This window comes from Apostichopus japonicus, chromosome 16 (assembly GCF_037975245.1).
Source record: "Apostichopus japonicus isolate 1M-3 chromosome 16, ASM3797524v1, whole genome shotgun sequence".
Taxonomy (NCBI): domain Eukaryota; kingdom Metazoa; phylum Echinodermata; class Holothuroidea; order Aspidochirotida; family Stichopodidae; genus Apostichopus; species Apostichopus japonicus.
The window spans coordinates 45,724,854-45,740,775 of record NC_092576.1 but is presented as its reverse complement, the minus strand read 5'-3'; the positions used below and the strand labels follow the sequence as shown (position 1 = coordinate 45,740,775).

Here is a 15,922-nt window from a genome sequence, read left to right as displayed (position 1 = left end):
ACGTTGCCAAAATGAAGGAAACCATTGTTTGACTAATATATTTAGCTTCTCCCAGTCCAGGGTCAGCTTCAAACCTCCGATAGCAATTAAACATATCAGAATCACATCACCAAAAGAATAAAGGGTGCTGAAAGTCAATATTTTACACATTTGATTATTACTGATACCTATTCATTTAAAAAAAAATAATTCAATATCATTTGCTAAGACACAAAATTAAAATTTGAGATACCAGCTTACTAGTACTATGAATTTTCAATTTTTAAGAGGATTGTCACCACATTGTTAAAGCCAGCACGATGCTTTATGTTAACTTGAAAAGCACACGACAGTGCAACTATGTATCGCATCATGTTCTTTTAGTTACGAACTGTAAAAGTTACAAACTGTTACGAACTGTATTTAGCGCTTTGAAACGCTGTTTTCAGCGCTTTATAAATGTAATCTATTATCAATTATTAAAGAAGACACCATTGAATACATTCATCGTTCGATACAAGTAATTTTAGATTATGTTTCAGTTGTAAACTTACCTCAATTAGAAGGAACATATCATGAGAATAACTTCTTCATAAGCTGTATGAACAAAATGGCGCAGGTATAGATAAACGTTGTTAGACTTTGATCTGACCTTTTATCTGATACCACTTGTAAACGAATATCAATATACCGATATACTACGTGCATACAGTTTGTGATTCAGTCTGGTCGTCAATTCGTCAGTAAACAAATATGAGTTTATCACAAACAAGCATCAACGGTATTATTCTTCGTATGCTGAACCTACGGTATATAGTGTAACACACAGGACGCAGATATACAGGTTTCGAATTTAATGACAAAAATGTCATATGTGAAAATTTGGCAGAGAAGTGGACTAGTCTTCTCGAGAAATAACATTACATTTTCCACGTGAAGGTCCTGAACAATATCCCGCTGTAACGTTGTCTCACATGTTCATATTAGGAACATTGCATGATATAAATCAGTTTATATGTTTCCTTACAAGGCCCATAACATACATGTTTTGCACTCCAAAACATTGGCCCTCTCATATATCAAGTGTAATACACAATGAATAGGCCTACCAAGTCGGCAATACGTCAATCTAATATACTGGGTATATAATATGACATATTGAGGCAATATGTCACATATACCAGGTACATTGCATGACATGAAGACCTACCACACAATGTGTCACAAACACATCACTAGTTTATTGTGGGATAATTATGCCTACCAAGTAATGTGCCACATTCATTTACTAGACAAACTACATAACATAAACAGGCAAAGTGTCACATATACCAGGTACATTACACGACATGAAGACATACCACACAATGTGTCACAGACATATAACTAGTTGATTGTATGATAATTATGCCTACAAAGGAACGTGCCACATTCATAAACCAGACAAACTACATAACATATACATGCAAAGTGTCGCAATGCGACGCAACCACACCACAGTGTGTATTACATTATAAATAAGCTATTGTGTCTCCTACATTTAACGTATATATTACAAGGCACATTTCATACCAAAACTATGCATATACGAAGCAACGTGACACATACAGAAACAGCGAGAATGGTAAGTATTGACCGAGTAGAATATCCTTATCATTCCCAATTTTGTTAATTGTTGTTGCTATCAGGGTCTGTCTCATTTATGTTGAGCATTCATTGTTTTAGGAACATAATCACAGTTTAAAATTAAAAGGCTGAGATTAAATGTAATTTTTTTTTTGGACAAAACAAGCAATAAACACTCAACTTTGACAATCGGATCATCACTGGTGGTGCTTAGCAATTGCTATATTACAAAATATGACACAGAAGTTAAAGCTATGAACTCAAGCAATCAAATTACTTTCCTGTGTTTGAAATTAGGCCAGAGCGTGTATATTGTTAATTGATACTTGATTTTATTTGTGATAAGATTAACACGATGATTGCAGCCATATATGGGCACGATTTCTTTCTATTTCATTTTCTTCATCCACTCGAGTAATAATGATCTGAAACTGAAATTAGTAGTTTCAAAGAGATAATTTTTCCTTTGTGCGGTTAACATATTTATATGCAAATAACAAGTATATTCACACAACTTCGAAACCTATTTCTGTATGAGTAATCGATGCATCGTACAACTCTTTTGTGTGGTCACAATAGATTCTTAATACTTTCTATTTTACTTTTACAATGAAGACATTTTAGACTAAAGTATTTCCTTACCTCACTGTGAAACAGCTTAAGCAGAACTTTTTTTTATTCATATCTTGTGTCTGTTAAAGCCATGCGGTTTTTGGTCTTCTACCATCATAGTCCATATAACAAACTATCAAGGGAAAGAACACATATATTTCATATGAAATGTTTATAGATCTTGTTTAATATGATAAAGTACTCGATTATGTAAGAGACAATTAAATTCTAGGCGACAGACGTTTAGGTCACATTTACTATGAACTAATATTAAGGCTCTCAGTTTGTCTCATACTTGTACACAATGTTAGTACAACAACCACACTTAGTTTATGGTTAACCAGTACTACTGACCGCCATTTGATTGAAAAAAGTAGGCTACAAACGGACTGAGCCGCCCACAAGAGTACCGCACCAGTGATTCTCCAACACAGTCCTACCTCACAACAGACCTACCCACGGCAGCCCTACCCACCGCAGCCCTACCCACCGCAGCTCTACCCACCACAGTCCTACCCTACCACAGTCCTACCCCACTACAGTCCTACCGCACCAGTCCTACCCCAAAACAGACCTACCCACCGCAGTCCTAACCCACCACAGTCCTACCCCGCCACAGTCCTACCCCACAACAGTACTACCCACCGCAGTCCTACCCCACTAAAGTCCTACCACACAGTCCTGTCACACCAAAGTCCTACCCAAAATTCCTACCCACCATTTTCCTTCCCACCACAGTCCTAGCCCAAGCGTCCTACCACAGCAAAGTCCTGCGCGGATATGTATACTACACAACACTCATTGTACTTTCCACGTAGTCTTATGTACTACTCTGCAATGTATCACATAACACTCTACTCAGTCCCATCTTAAGACTGGTATGTACTAATGTGCACTGGGCTGCAATAGGCTCCACTAACATTGCAATTATACCGCAATGGAATTCAAATAACCTGCTCAATGTTACGTTTGAATATCAATAAACAAATCATACACCTAACGGCTTGTTAAGGACTCCGTAGGATTTGTTTTTATTTCAGAGAGCGCTTGACTCAAGGACAGTTGTATATCTTTTTTCCGAACTTCAAAATATGTCATAATGAAATATTAGAATTTTCAGTGTATATTTTGTTTTCAGTGTCAATTCCATGAAATGCTCTCAAAATGTTATTAAATGTATCTTTCGTTTATTTACTTACTGCAATTTTTCAAGTTGTCTGCGATGAATATCATTACGTCTCGGAACTGTCCAAATTTATCTGCTTTGAAAACTGTTGCGAGCCCGGTGAACACCATAACTGGAAGTTTGAAGACAAAATACTTTTCTTCAACAAGATCACTGTGTTTAAGGAATTCAATGGAAGCATTTCTCTCTCCGATGACAATTCTTTGATAATCAACCCAGTAAGATTACCACACGAAGGAACATATCAGTGTATGTGTGGTTCTGTAGTTACAAAGAATTACACTTTACACGTACAAGGTTAGTAAAGTATGCACAATGTTAAATATTAAAACTATTAGATATATTAAAGCGTAATTCTTCTTAATATCTTGAGTTTGTTAGTTTTAGTCATATGACCCAACACAAGAAGCAAATCTATAAATAATATTCGCATTTATGTGATTTATATATAGAACATACTGTTTTTATGATAGACCTTTTAGTGTCATATGACTAAAAAACACATTTTTTTAAGAAACTTTAGCAACTATATAAAGAAAGACAAGATGTATCCTGTAGTCATGTATATGTTATCTTTACTAAGCGAGTGCTTCATAAAAAAAACGTTTTTGTTCGAAAAGAAACATCAAATTCGAAAAATAACTATAGAACAAATGTCAGAAAAAAAAAAAAAGTTATTCTTGGGAATGGTCGTACTACTTTCTAATACTGTTTATTTATTCTGCTAGGTTAAATATTCCATGTACTGTAATTATTGCATTGCTGGATGGGTAAAATGTGTTTAATGTTTTCTTTATTATCTGTTGAACGCTTAGATTTGTAGACTATATACGGAAGATATATGCACGTAATTAAAAACAATTTCCTGACATGAACATTCCGATTTAACTTCATATATAATGCTTATGTACATAATGCGCGTTGTACGGTACTCTGTGACGGAAATTACAAATACAAGTTCCACATTAAGTTAATCTCTAAATCATCTACAAGAAACGAAGACGATCTATTGACGTTGATTTGTTACAAATACGTTTTGAATGAACATTTCAAAAAAATATTAGATAAGATTGCATCGATCATAAATCCTTTCAAAGTAATTCGGGATTTTCCAAGGTTTTATGCTTGTAAATCGATCTGCGAATTGTTAAAATTTCATCTTTCCAATATTCTGTTCTTTTCTTGCTTATATAAAAACATAGTATATGGATATTGTTCTGTGTTTCAACAACAAATCCACTGCTCGTCTTTAACAGTCGTCACCATGGCGACGAATTAGTTTCGTTTAACCATCAGTTCCAGTATTTCTGTTTTCTTTCTTTCTGTCGGCGATTACTGCTATTTAATCCATGATGCACATTCTTCAATTTATGTGTTGTCATCTAGAAATAAAAGAAGATATCATCCAAAAAACAACTTCCTGAAATTTAAGCTTTCCTAAATGCAAATAACTCCCAGCGTTTAACGTCTTTAGTAATATTTAAACACAAGAAAATACAACCTTAGAAAACAATAATCTGCACAGATGATGTTTCTTTTCGATGATTGCGTAACTCCAAAGATACACTACACAAATATAATGTAAAAAGTATAAAGCATATAATGCTACAATGAGCAGTTCAGATAGACAACGCGTCCGCAAAAATACGGTGCATGATCCCCTCCCATGAACTTCAAGTTTGGATTCAGCCGGGTAAAAAATGGACATATATCACATAAATCATTATAAGCCAACCTTTAGTTTAGGACTAATAGTATGTATACCTACTCTATAGGTGTTGTGGCCAAGTGGAAAACAGCGGTGGCATTTGAAGCAATGATGCTTAGCAATTGGTAGGCTCTGGGTTCGATACTCGGCAGGGTCATAGTAAGGTAGGTTTTCCATCAAAGAGCAATCTACGATTTTCCCATCTGAAATGACCTCCTAAATTTTTCAGACTCAAAATTTGAGTTAAATTGTTGAATTGGAAGCCACCCGACTGGTAAGTTATAAGCCATAAGCCCACATATGTGATCGTTTAAGCGTCGTGAACATAGCTGCTGATTATAGATTATTTTTAGTCTAAATATGCCTCAAAATACACAATTTTACGTCTCAGCTTGCATTTGTTTTGTATGGTATTCCTAAATCCAAAACATGATATTCAGCTTCAATGAACCCACGGCAGCTCCACCCGTTTATAAAAAACTTCATTCGAAAATGGGTCTCCTTTAAGTTTCAGGTCAATTGCGAAGGAAATAATGGTGTTTTGTATTGCACAATCTTGGGGTTTATTCTACTAATATAGACCAAACATTAATATCGAAATATGAATTAGAATACACCAATTGAAGTTTAAAAGTTAACTGTTTTCTTGCATAAAACCCCTATACCCCCTTAATTGAAGGAGACAGCTATGGTTCCATTACAGTCACCTTCCTTTATAAAACCCTTTATTCGCATGTGGTCAATTCAACAAAGTTCAAGCTGCTAGACATTCGGTGGATAAGTTGAATTTTCCCTCCTCTCACCGCATTTGAATACCTGTAAAGTCACTTGTACGCAACAATATCAGATAAACAGAAACATACAATAAACAGAAACATACAATAGGTAATACCATGTTGGTTATGAAGGAAAATATAGTAAACTCCATATGGTATAGGACGTGTTTATGTTTATGTTTAATTTTTTTTTGCTTTTCTATAATAGCGACGTAAAATAGAGGAACACAGATCAGTATTTAATACACTCTATGAGAGGGCTCTATTAAACTCAACATTATGTTTTGTGGTTATGGTTGGTAGATCAAGAATAAAGAAGCGACGATGTTATGATTGCTTACAGGACTTGTCAGGTTTACAAATCTGAAGTACGCCATTCATATCAGTAATGTCACATTTTGATTGGTCACTTCTAATTAAAGGTGATCGTTACACTGGGCGTTTATTTGTTAGCCACCAATCAGAAGGCGTGTCCTGAATAATATGAGTTACATAAAAGTACTCATATGTTACTCATACGCCTTTAAGTAATATTCTCAGGCTCAAAAATACTTTTCCTGGATACAAAAAAGAATGAATTGGTACGAATACAAGACGCATGGTAGCCTTTATAAACATTTCCTTAGCGAAGGTTTAAGGAAATAATTCAGTTGCCCTTGGTGTTATTCTAAAAGTTGAGTGTTCTTATGCTTAGAAGATCAAACAATTCTTGAAGAGGAAAAGTTTTTTTTTTTTTTTTAAATGGTTCTTTTCCCGGTAACTCAGAATATCGCCAATATATATTGATATGGATGCTTAGAACAAAACTTATCGCATTAATGTTATATACATCAAACAAAGCATATCATGTGCTCATGAAGTAATTTACATTTTCAATCCAGTTGATTGAATAAGGAAAATTTTTCGTTTAAGTACAGCAGTTTTAAGTACTGTAGGTTGATTATCTTACTTTTAATATCGTACTTTAAGTACCGATATTTATGTACCGTTGTTTAAGTACCGTTGTTTAAGTATCGTAGTTTAAGAACCGTAATTTAAGTAACGTAGTGTAAATACCGTAATTTAAGTACCGATGTTTTTGTCCCGATATTTTTGTACCGCAGTTTAAGTACCGTAGTTTAAGTACCGTAGTTTAGATACCGTAGTTTAAATACCGTTGTTTAAGTATCGTAGTTTAAGTACCGTAGTTTAGATACCGTAGTTTAAATACCGTAGTTTAGATACCGTAGTTTAAATACCGTAGTTTAAGTACCGTTGTTTAAGTACCGTGCTTTAAGTACCGTAGTTCAGATAACGTAGTGTAAATACCGTAGTTTAAGTACCGTTGTTTAAATACCGTAGCTTAAGTACTGTAGTTCAAGTATTTTAGTTTATGGAACCGCGAGCTTTAACATAATCACCAGATAATCATAGCTAGTACAGTAACTACTGTTTCTACCTGTAACACATGTTACCGCGCTACGAACACAGAAGTAGTAATTACTGATGCTCGGTTGTGGGACTTGAACAGTAGTTGTTGTAACAACCATTTTTGTTATAAGTATCCTATAAGTATAGGTTTATGGATATACCCGAACATGATCATTCTTTGTTCTTGGCATGACGAATTGGCGTAATTTAAATCCCAAATCCTCACAAATATTTATAAGGATGCCAAGATAACCTTAAAATATTTCAGTGTAAGCCTAAACACATAAATATCCAACTGATAAGTAATATTTGGTTAATGTAAATATGAACTTTGATACTGTTACAGGATCAGTGCATTGAGAGAGATGAATGGAAGAACTAAACGCCATTTTATTTGACGAATCATGGAATGACTGTAGTCGTGTCTAGAAACATAACACCACTTTGAAGTTACTACAACAATTTAGATACATCAGAGCCTGCCCAGACAACCAGTAAAGGTAGGTTCCTGATTGTATATACTACCAATACACCAATGTACTTAGGGAATAACAGCGAATCTCCGTCACTGTGAAGTATATATAACGTTGTAATGTCTAGCTATATACATGCAGTAATTGGGTGTAACTCAGGCTGTGCTATGTTAGGTTGGTCGACGGTGCCCAAGAATACACGACAACTCATTTGGAACTGACAGTTGTATTTTGGCAAAGCTTCTATAAACATCATGGCCAACATGTGCGTTTGTATAACTGGTAATTGGCGGTGTAGGACGTCTGCCGACTAAAGCTGTTTAACAAATGTAATCAATCCATCATCAAATCATCCAATATACATTTGCATGTTGCCTAAACAGACACTGAATATTAATGAAACTCAGTTGTTTATGCTGGATCACCGTTATTAAGTGTGAATTTGTCAGATTCAAGAATATACATGTTGATCAACTATAGAAACATATGTCTCGGCGGTCGGGTCGATTTCAGCAGAGCAGAGTAAGCTGGAGTGAAATGTGCTGCAATATTGTGATATACAATACTGCTTTCTCGTGCACAAATAATACATTAGCGTCATTTGTGATTCATTGTGAGAGTTCATTGAAAAGCGATGGATCATTACAAACTCGTTATCCTTCTGTAATTGTTAGACAACGCAGCAGCAACATAATGTGCTGAATTTTAAGTTTTTAAAACCAGTTTCATCCCTCAATCTCATAAGCCTGAAGGAACCATATTGATCAAATGCATTTCCTGTAATATTTGACTAATTTTACTGCTATTTATCGTATTAGCAGTAAATATAAACGCTACATTATTACAATTTTCAGGTACGATGGCTACCAATTTCAAGCATGTGGTAGAAACAGCAAAGAAGAAGAATTCAACAGGTACGGTTATCAATATATTGAATAGCAATTGGAAATTACACATCAGCAAAGTAACATCAATGGGGGGGGGGGGGGGGAGAGATTGTTCTTTCGGATTAACTGATATGCATTCAAACGACATCTAGACTATACACAGTCTCTTAGACTGGTATACAATCTGCACAGGTCCGTTTGTTTCTTCATTTTTGGCCTACATATGGTTAGTTATACCATTCTCTTCTCATTCGTGAATTAATATGTATTTTACTTAAATTTAATACATGTAGATTGTATTGTTCATGAAGTAGTCATAAGGCCCCTTACACCTGATCCGGAATATGTGAAAAGTGAATTCTTCGTGTTATTGTTTATTTTACCAGGTTTTGGTAGCTTTAAAGCTAAATTAGTTGATATACTAACTGGAGAAAATATTTTGCACCTTGCAACCTTCCTTAATTATCCACCCGCAAAAATCGATTTGCTGCAAAATAAGGATGGTCGTAATTACCGTATGGTTCAATATTTGGAGGAGAGAGGGGAAATCACAGAAACAGATATCACGACTCTTCTACGTGCTTTGAAAGCGTGTAATCTTAATGGGATACATGAAAGGGTGCAAACAATGTTCGAGCGTCATACAGGGAAACGGTGTACAGGTGATGATCAGTCTATACAAGAACCAGAAGGTTAGTATATGATTCTCAAGAACATTTCATGTATATACAGTATAAAACATATTCATATCAATCATCACCTTCCATTTTTGAAAACGTATACAATGTACAATTGCCGTACCAACAATCTAACGATACACTTGAAACATCCATAACAATGAACTAATATGACAATATGAGTTGATGAAGTAACCGATAAACCATCAAGTGTTTAATACTTGATGCTAACAGAAACGTTAACACTTTGTTATCATTTATTTTTATCTACGTATTTCCAACAGATCTTAAGTTTGACAAACTGGATCTCGGTTCAAAGATATCTCTCAGTTCTGACGTGAGTAAATTGAAATATTTAGCTAGAAACAAATGCGTTACCTGCTTATGTAGAATAAGATTATTTAAAACATTAAGCTGCTTGTGCTAGACCAAGTCTATAGTTCGACAACTTAAGCTACTATTTCTAAGTTGTTGTTTTCTCAGTACTGATGCAACGAGAAATGTTTGTAATTGGAGTACATTATTTTAATAATAACGGTTGGTAGTGATTATACGACTCCGAGCAACGGATGGGCTTGATTCCTATATGCTTTCGTATAATCGAAAACAATATTACACACATTAACTTTTCCATATTTTCCGTCGGTTTAAAGTTCTGTGATTTGGTACATCATCAATTAAGCTTGCATGGACGATCTTGTCTGTCTGATATGTAAAAAGTCACAGTCATCGATATGAACATATATTGCTCTTGACTGCGCACGATTGTCTAATAATTTCTAAAACGTGTTTTCCTTATATTAAGTTTACCAGTCTCGGACTAGCATCATTTAGCTCTGCAGACCAACATAACATAACTCTGGAAAATGGAAAACTTGTACCTGTATCGTCCACCTTAGAGGAACTACAGATCAAAACGAACATTGGAAAAGAATTTACCCAGGACCAAGTCATAGGATTATTGTCTTTTTCACAAAAATGCCAACGGCTGCGGAAATTGACGTAAGTAGTCGCATACCACTACTGTTATGTTATTTATTAACGTTAATTAATGATCGATTACTTACAAACCAGCAAACTGTGGAACTGTGTTCTTGAATGAACGGTAACTTTTAGCTAGAAGAATGATGTATACATACTGTAACGTGATAGTGTTGTTGTCGTTGTTTAGTAAAAAGTTAAAGGGATTGTACTTCATGTGTAGTATTTTACTATTGTGTAGTGTGAACACCAGAATGAGACATTAAAGCAAAAACTGATTCGTTCTCTCTGAGAACAGGCGAGCACACTCAATAAATACATATGCAGAGAAGCTCGGAACGCAACAATACTTAATGACTGATGCATCACTAACTTTACACTATAATTATTTTATAAATGGTGGATAACATCAAAACAACTCAATCATATAACGTATTCAACACCCACAAATCACATTTTATTTTACAGATTCATTGATTGTTTGTTACCTCTGTCTCTTCTCGTGGGTTCTCTTTCTCCTCTTACGAAGTTACGTAACATTCAAGGTGAGAATATAGAAATAACTAAATGTGTTACTCATCACAAGCAATTTGTGATCCTCTGTGGAATACTCAATAGGGTTATATCTTTATATTGCAGAAGTCAACGAAGAAAATCAATATTTGACATTTACCTTGTAATTATGTATACCGTTTTTTATGCCACGTTCTTGATCTATAAAAAAAAAAAATCGTTATATAATATTTCTTTCCAGTTTCATGGACACCGACTGAACATGGTTTCCATTTAGATTCTTCCAGAGGTAAATGGGTGTCGAACTCCAAGGAAGCCACAACACTTGAAGTAAGTCGTTTACCACTCTCTTGAGTGCAATACTGTCCGCGGAGTACGTTTTTTATTAGTTTAGCGAGAAATATTTAAACCCTGATAAACCCATGACAGATCATCCAATTAACATCTACCTTGTCAGACGGTACAATAGCACATTGTAAGTTGTGCGGAATTCACCAGTCAAGTAAATGATTGTCATGGAAATAGCCAATATAAAACATACAAAATAAAATACTATTGAATTTGATTTTGAATAGAAAAACCATGTTTGTTGGAAAGACAGAGAAACATAAAATGCCGTAACAGACATATAAATTAACCACATTGAAGACGTCTATACATGCGTACTGTTTCAGCAATCGCACGCTTGTCGAAATCGGAAGCTTCTTTATCACTAGAACATTTAAACAATGCTATAGCTGCATAATTTAAAACAAAAATTGTTATGGCTGATCACCAACATTTTCTACGAATTATGATAATTCTAAAAGCTCCCTTCTACTTTGGATATTTTTGTACACGAAACTGGGACGGCAAACTTATTGGCACGTTTACAAATCACTGCTTTGATACATATCATGTTTGATACCGGTCCCGGCGCCAGAGTGGAGAGCGGTCATAGGCCATTTTCTCATCAAGTTATCCCCTCCCCCAGTCCGGTGCGGTAAAGCAATAATGGGGTTACGTCCCCTTTTCTCTTTCTGTTGGTAACAAAACAAAATACTGAACCAGGTTAAAACTGGAATCAATAGAAATTGGAATCTAACGAAGGAATGTCTGTAGAAGGTTAAGATAGTAAAACGCTGCCAACGTCCTGGTGTGGGGAACTCCCTGTCCCGGAACCAACCGAAGTGCCGGGGAAGGTACGAAGAAGGAGATGGTATACAAAACAATACTCAAAACCGGACAACAGACATTGAAAGTGCAAGGTTTAATAGACATGTAATTCTCAACTCGATCTTTACACTATATAATACACTGTAAATATGAAACACATCGCCGCGCTATTAGAGGGCACCATTAACGACTATAGCATGCAGCCCAACAATCGCGCAGCGCAAGGGTCGGGAATTGCACAGTTCTCGGGCGCTGCGCAGGATTTGGGTACTGCACAGGTATCGGCGGGTACTGCACAGGTCTCGGGCAGCGCAGGTGTTGGGCAATGCGCAGGCGTCAGGTAATCCGCAGGCGTCGGGCAGCAAATGCGCTGGGCAGCACATGTTTCTGTACTGCAGCGCCATGAAAACTATACATCTCTTTGATTTAATTAAAGTCGCTTGTGCTGTTTCTATCATACGCCGTGCGAGCTACCATACTATGTCTCGTAACGCACCTAATCGATACAAAATGCAGGAAAATGTATGCTTTTTGGCCAATCATAGACTACCCTCACAGTCTTACAGTTTGCCGTGACCAATGGGGTTGACCGAGACACCCAGTATCTTGCCTGTCCGGACCATTCCGGGAGAATGCTCAATCACAAGTAGAACGATATGAACTATTACGTACCGTTGTGCGACCTGGCTCTAAAAATAGTTCGCTGTCTCTGCGGAGCTCAATGGACGTTTAAATTAAACATACGAGGGGCAAATCGTACAACGGGAGTAACCAGTAGTATTTTCGCTACAATAGCTACACTAATACAAGATATACATTTAAGTAAAAAATATAAGTGTAATTTCTCCTCCTGACATGTATTTGTGATCCAAACTTGCAACTTTGGCGAACATGAACTATCTATTCGTGTTTCAACTTCTGGGGGTCCTTTAATCCTAGCCAAGAACAATGTACAGTACTAATTAACAGCCAATTTGCTCCTTTTCTTATTTTTGTTGCTCAGATAGTCAATTTAACTCGGTGTCGATTTCGATCAACATCCATTTGAAATATGGTGTCAGTTTAACTCGGTTCGATTTCAGACCCTCCCACAAAACGAGTAGTAACATAATCAATTGTCCTCTCCCCCTACAGCCTTAAAACGTCAATACGTAACAGAGTGTATAGAGCCTATATGGTGTCAATAAGACTCATATAAATACAATCGTTAACTTTAATTACGTTCCGTGACCGGTGGTAGCACCAGTTTGAATATTATCCCCCTAAATTAAAGTTTTCTCAAGGGAAGGGTATCTCCCTCCCCTTAGACTCCTAACCAGAAATGTCATTGCACCCCCACCCCTCCCTTGCCTTAAAATGAAATCGGTACCATAGAGCAGAGTCTACAAGTCAAAAGTCAAAGTGCTTATTTAATTTAAGTTCACTTAATCATACAATATTGGCGGGATTATCAGTTCCCCCTCACAGCGTTCATCTACCGTTAATATTATGTGAAATTGTGATACTCAAGGAAGCAATTTTAAAATATTATAACTTCAAGTTCGTTCAATATTATTTCAAGACGCTTCTATATTCATTTCCAGACTAAGGATCAAAGCAGTTTACGACTTCTGTGTTCGAGTATTGTGAATCTAAGGGAAACTGATAGTAAACAACTCCAGATGTCTACAATATTGCTCCTTCAAATTGCATCAAGTCACAACGTAAGTCACTTATAATTCAACACAGCCATATAAATATTCAAGTTTATTAGATCATTGCAATTTATTTAGATTATTTATCAATTAAATTGTTTGTCACTTTAAATGAAAACATATATATAGGCATCACTAACCATTCATATAACGATACTTGTAGTACCACGTGTCCATTATAAGCAACGAATATTATACTACATCTAAGGCTACAAATTTGACCGAGATGATTAAATGTTATTTATTAACAGAGCCAGTGTCTGAGTAAGTAGTGATTTAACACAAATGTGACACAATCTCATAGGCGTAGGAGCCTAATTTGATTTGGGGGGGGGGGGCTGTAACGACTTGCCCGAAAAATATAGCCAAACTTTTTCGCGCGCTCCGCGCGCGTGTAACATCTTAATGTGCATCTCATATAGTCGTTCGTCGGGTATTACATCACATGCAAATAACCGATAAATGCCTATATGATATGCACATTAAGATGTTGAACGCGCGCGGAGCGCGCGAAAAGAAATGAAAAAAAAAATGATATGTTTTCCGTGTTATTACCCTTCCATATTGGTTATAATTATTGGGGAAGTCGTTACAATAATAACGATAATAATCATTATAACCATTGAAAAACACACTGCAGATTTTTCTTCTTTCAGTAGGTGCCCGAAAAATTGTCAGCATATTGCCCGAATTTTCACCAAAAAATTTGGTTGGGGGGCTGCAGCCCCCCCCCCCTCCAGCCCCCGCCTTCTACGCCTATACACAATCTCCCTTTATACGCAGCCGAAAATATCAGTTTTCACTAGTTACACACCCCACGACACACAAATAATATACACCTTGATATGACATAGTGACGTCATCATTTGCCTAAGAAATATTATCATTAACTTGATGACACATTCCTTAATGTATGGTATACTATGAAACAAACACGGTAGGTGACCGATCATATATCTCCAAACGTTTCAGAAGTATCATTACTTAGCAAAGAGTTGGAACCCTGCAAACTGTAAGGAAATATAAATCTATCATGAAGGTAATCGTTCCGATATATCCACCTCGTCTGTAACATTTGTTTAGGAAGTGCGCCCTCTGTTGGCACGACCAGTCGATATATTCCAGTATTTGAATATGCCTATTTACGTAAGCGCCAATTTATTTCTTTATTTTAGATTAAAAAGGGAATTTATTTGGTTTTTTCCATCTAATATTGGCTAATTTAATGATTTACAGAAGTTTCATGTTATTTGGTACAGTAGAAGGAATGTTTGCAGAAGAATAGCCAAAGACTAGACAATTTAAAACATCTGGAAGCTTCCTTTCACCATTACACACAAACAACAAAACACCTGTTCTCAAATTCAAACACAGCCGCACAGTGTACGTTGACCATCTGCGCACGAAGACTTACGTATAGATTCCCGCAGGGCGGGTCACGTAAAAGTATGTACGTACACTCTGCAGTGTGGAGATTCAGTTCGTCACTAGTTACACGTACACATATACATGTTTATCATTATACGATATGACTGCTAATGGACTTACACCGCGTATGGTTTGCTGCTGTTTGCTTATATTGACTTACGGTAATTACAGGCCTATTTAACGTCAACAACTATAGGCCTAGCCTAGGCATGAGAGATTTTGTCTTTTATGTAAGATTTGTCGTTGCATGAATTTAGAAGGTATTAGGCCTACTTCTTATGTAACCTTGCCTTTCTGAAATGACTGTATTAGCCTACACTTAGCTTACGTTTGTTCTTCTTGAAATTGGAGCATAAAGAAGTAAAACAATATAGAAACGTCAGCAGAGTAGAAATTACATGAAACAGTTAAATGATAAACCAGAAATTAGATCTAAAAAATGAGCTTGTTGAACGCACAAAAGAACAAGTAGGCCTAGGGTATATGTGTACTCAAACATAGACATCCGGTAATCTGTTAGTATTGGTAAACTTTCTTTTGTGTGTTCAATTTGTTAGACAACTTCTAGCCAGACAAAATAATAGCATGTAGGCTATCTAGCTCATCAATTGAATGAATCATTTTTTATTTCTGTTTTATTTGAGACCGTTACATATGTATTAGTGCCTCTTAATTGGTTGACGTGGTAACCTAACGTTAGTTGTAAAAAAAATGTAGGCTAGGTATAGGCCTAGGCCTAATATAAATAACGTTAGTTTTTTAAGGAAAATAAAAAGAAGCAAACAGTTTGTGATCAAATACATTTCACACGCGTAGG

The 15,922-nt window shown here is 36.0% G+C and overlaps 2 protein-coding genes across 4 annotated transcripts in view; one reads left to right on the top strand and one right to left on the bottom strand.

Moving 5' to 3' along the window:
- The window catches only part of LOC139982203 (uncharacterized), a 36,457-nt gene extending 34,191 nt beyond the window's left edge, over window positions 1-2,266 (bottom strand). The window contains exons 1-2 of one of the 2 annotated variants that reach the window (XM_071994797.1): window positions 2,248-2,266; window positions 534-576 (exon numbers count right to left, since the gene is read on the bottom strand). The gene's annotated coding sequence lies outside the window, so the exon portion shown is untranslated. Of the gene's footprint in view, window positions 1-533; window positions 672-2,247 lie in introns of those variants that run through there. The other variant, XM_071994796.1, reaches the window with a different exon arrangement.
- Window positions 2,267-3,304: 1,038 nt separating this feature from the next.
- Window positions 3,305-15,922, top strand: part of LOC139982210 (uncharacterized) — a 34,912-nt gene continuing 22,294 nt past the window's right edge. The window contains exons 1-9 of one of the 2 annotated variants that reach the window (XM_071994826.1): window positions 3,305-3,700; window positions 7,644-7,797; window positions 8,625-8,684; window positions 9,044-9,349; window positions 9,619-9,671; window positions 10,140-10,336; window positions 10,784-10,860; window positions 11,070-11,158; window positions 13,567-13,686. In XM_071994826.1, coding sequence (XP_071850927.1) covers window positions 8,630-8,684; window positions 9,044-9,349; window positions 9,619-9,671; window positions 10,140-10,336; window positions 10,784-10,860; window positions 11,070-11,158; window positions 13,567-13,686 — 897 coding nt within the window. In that variant the 5' untranslated portion in view covers window positions 3,305-3,700; window positions 7,644-7,797; window positions 8,625-8,629. Of the gene's footprint in view, window positions 3,701-7,639; window positions 7,798-8,624; window positions 8,685-9,043; window positions 9,350-9,618; window positions 9,672-10,139; window positions 10,337-10,783; window positions 10,861-11,069; window positions 11,159-13,566; window positions 13,687-15,922 lie in introns of those variants that run through there. The other variant, XM_071994828.1, reaches the window with a different exon arrangement.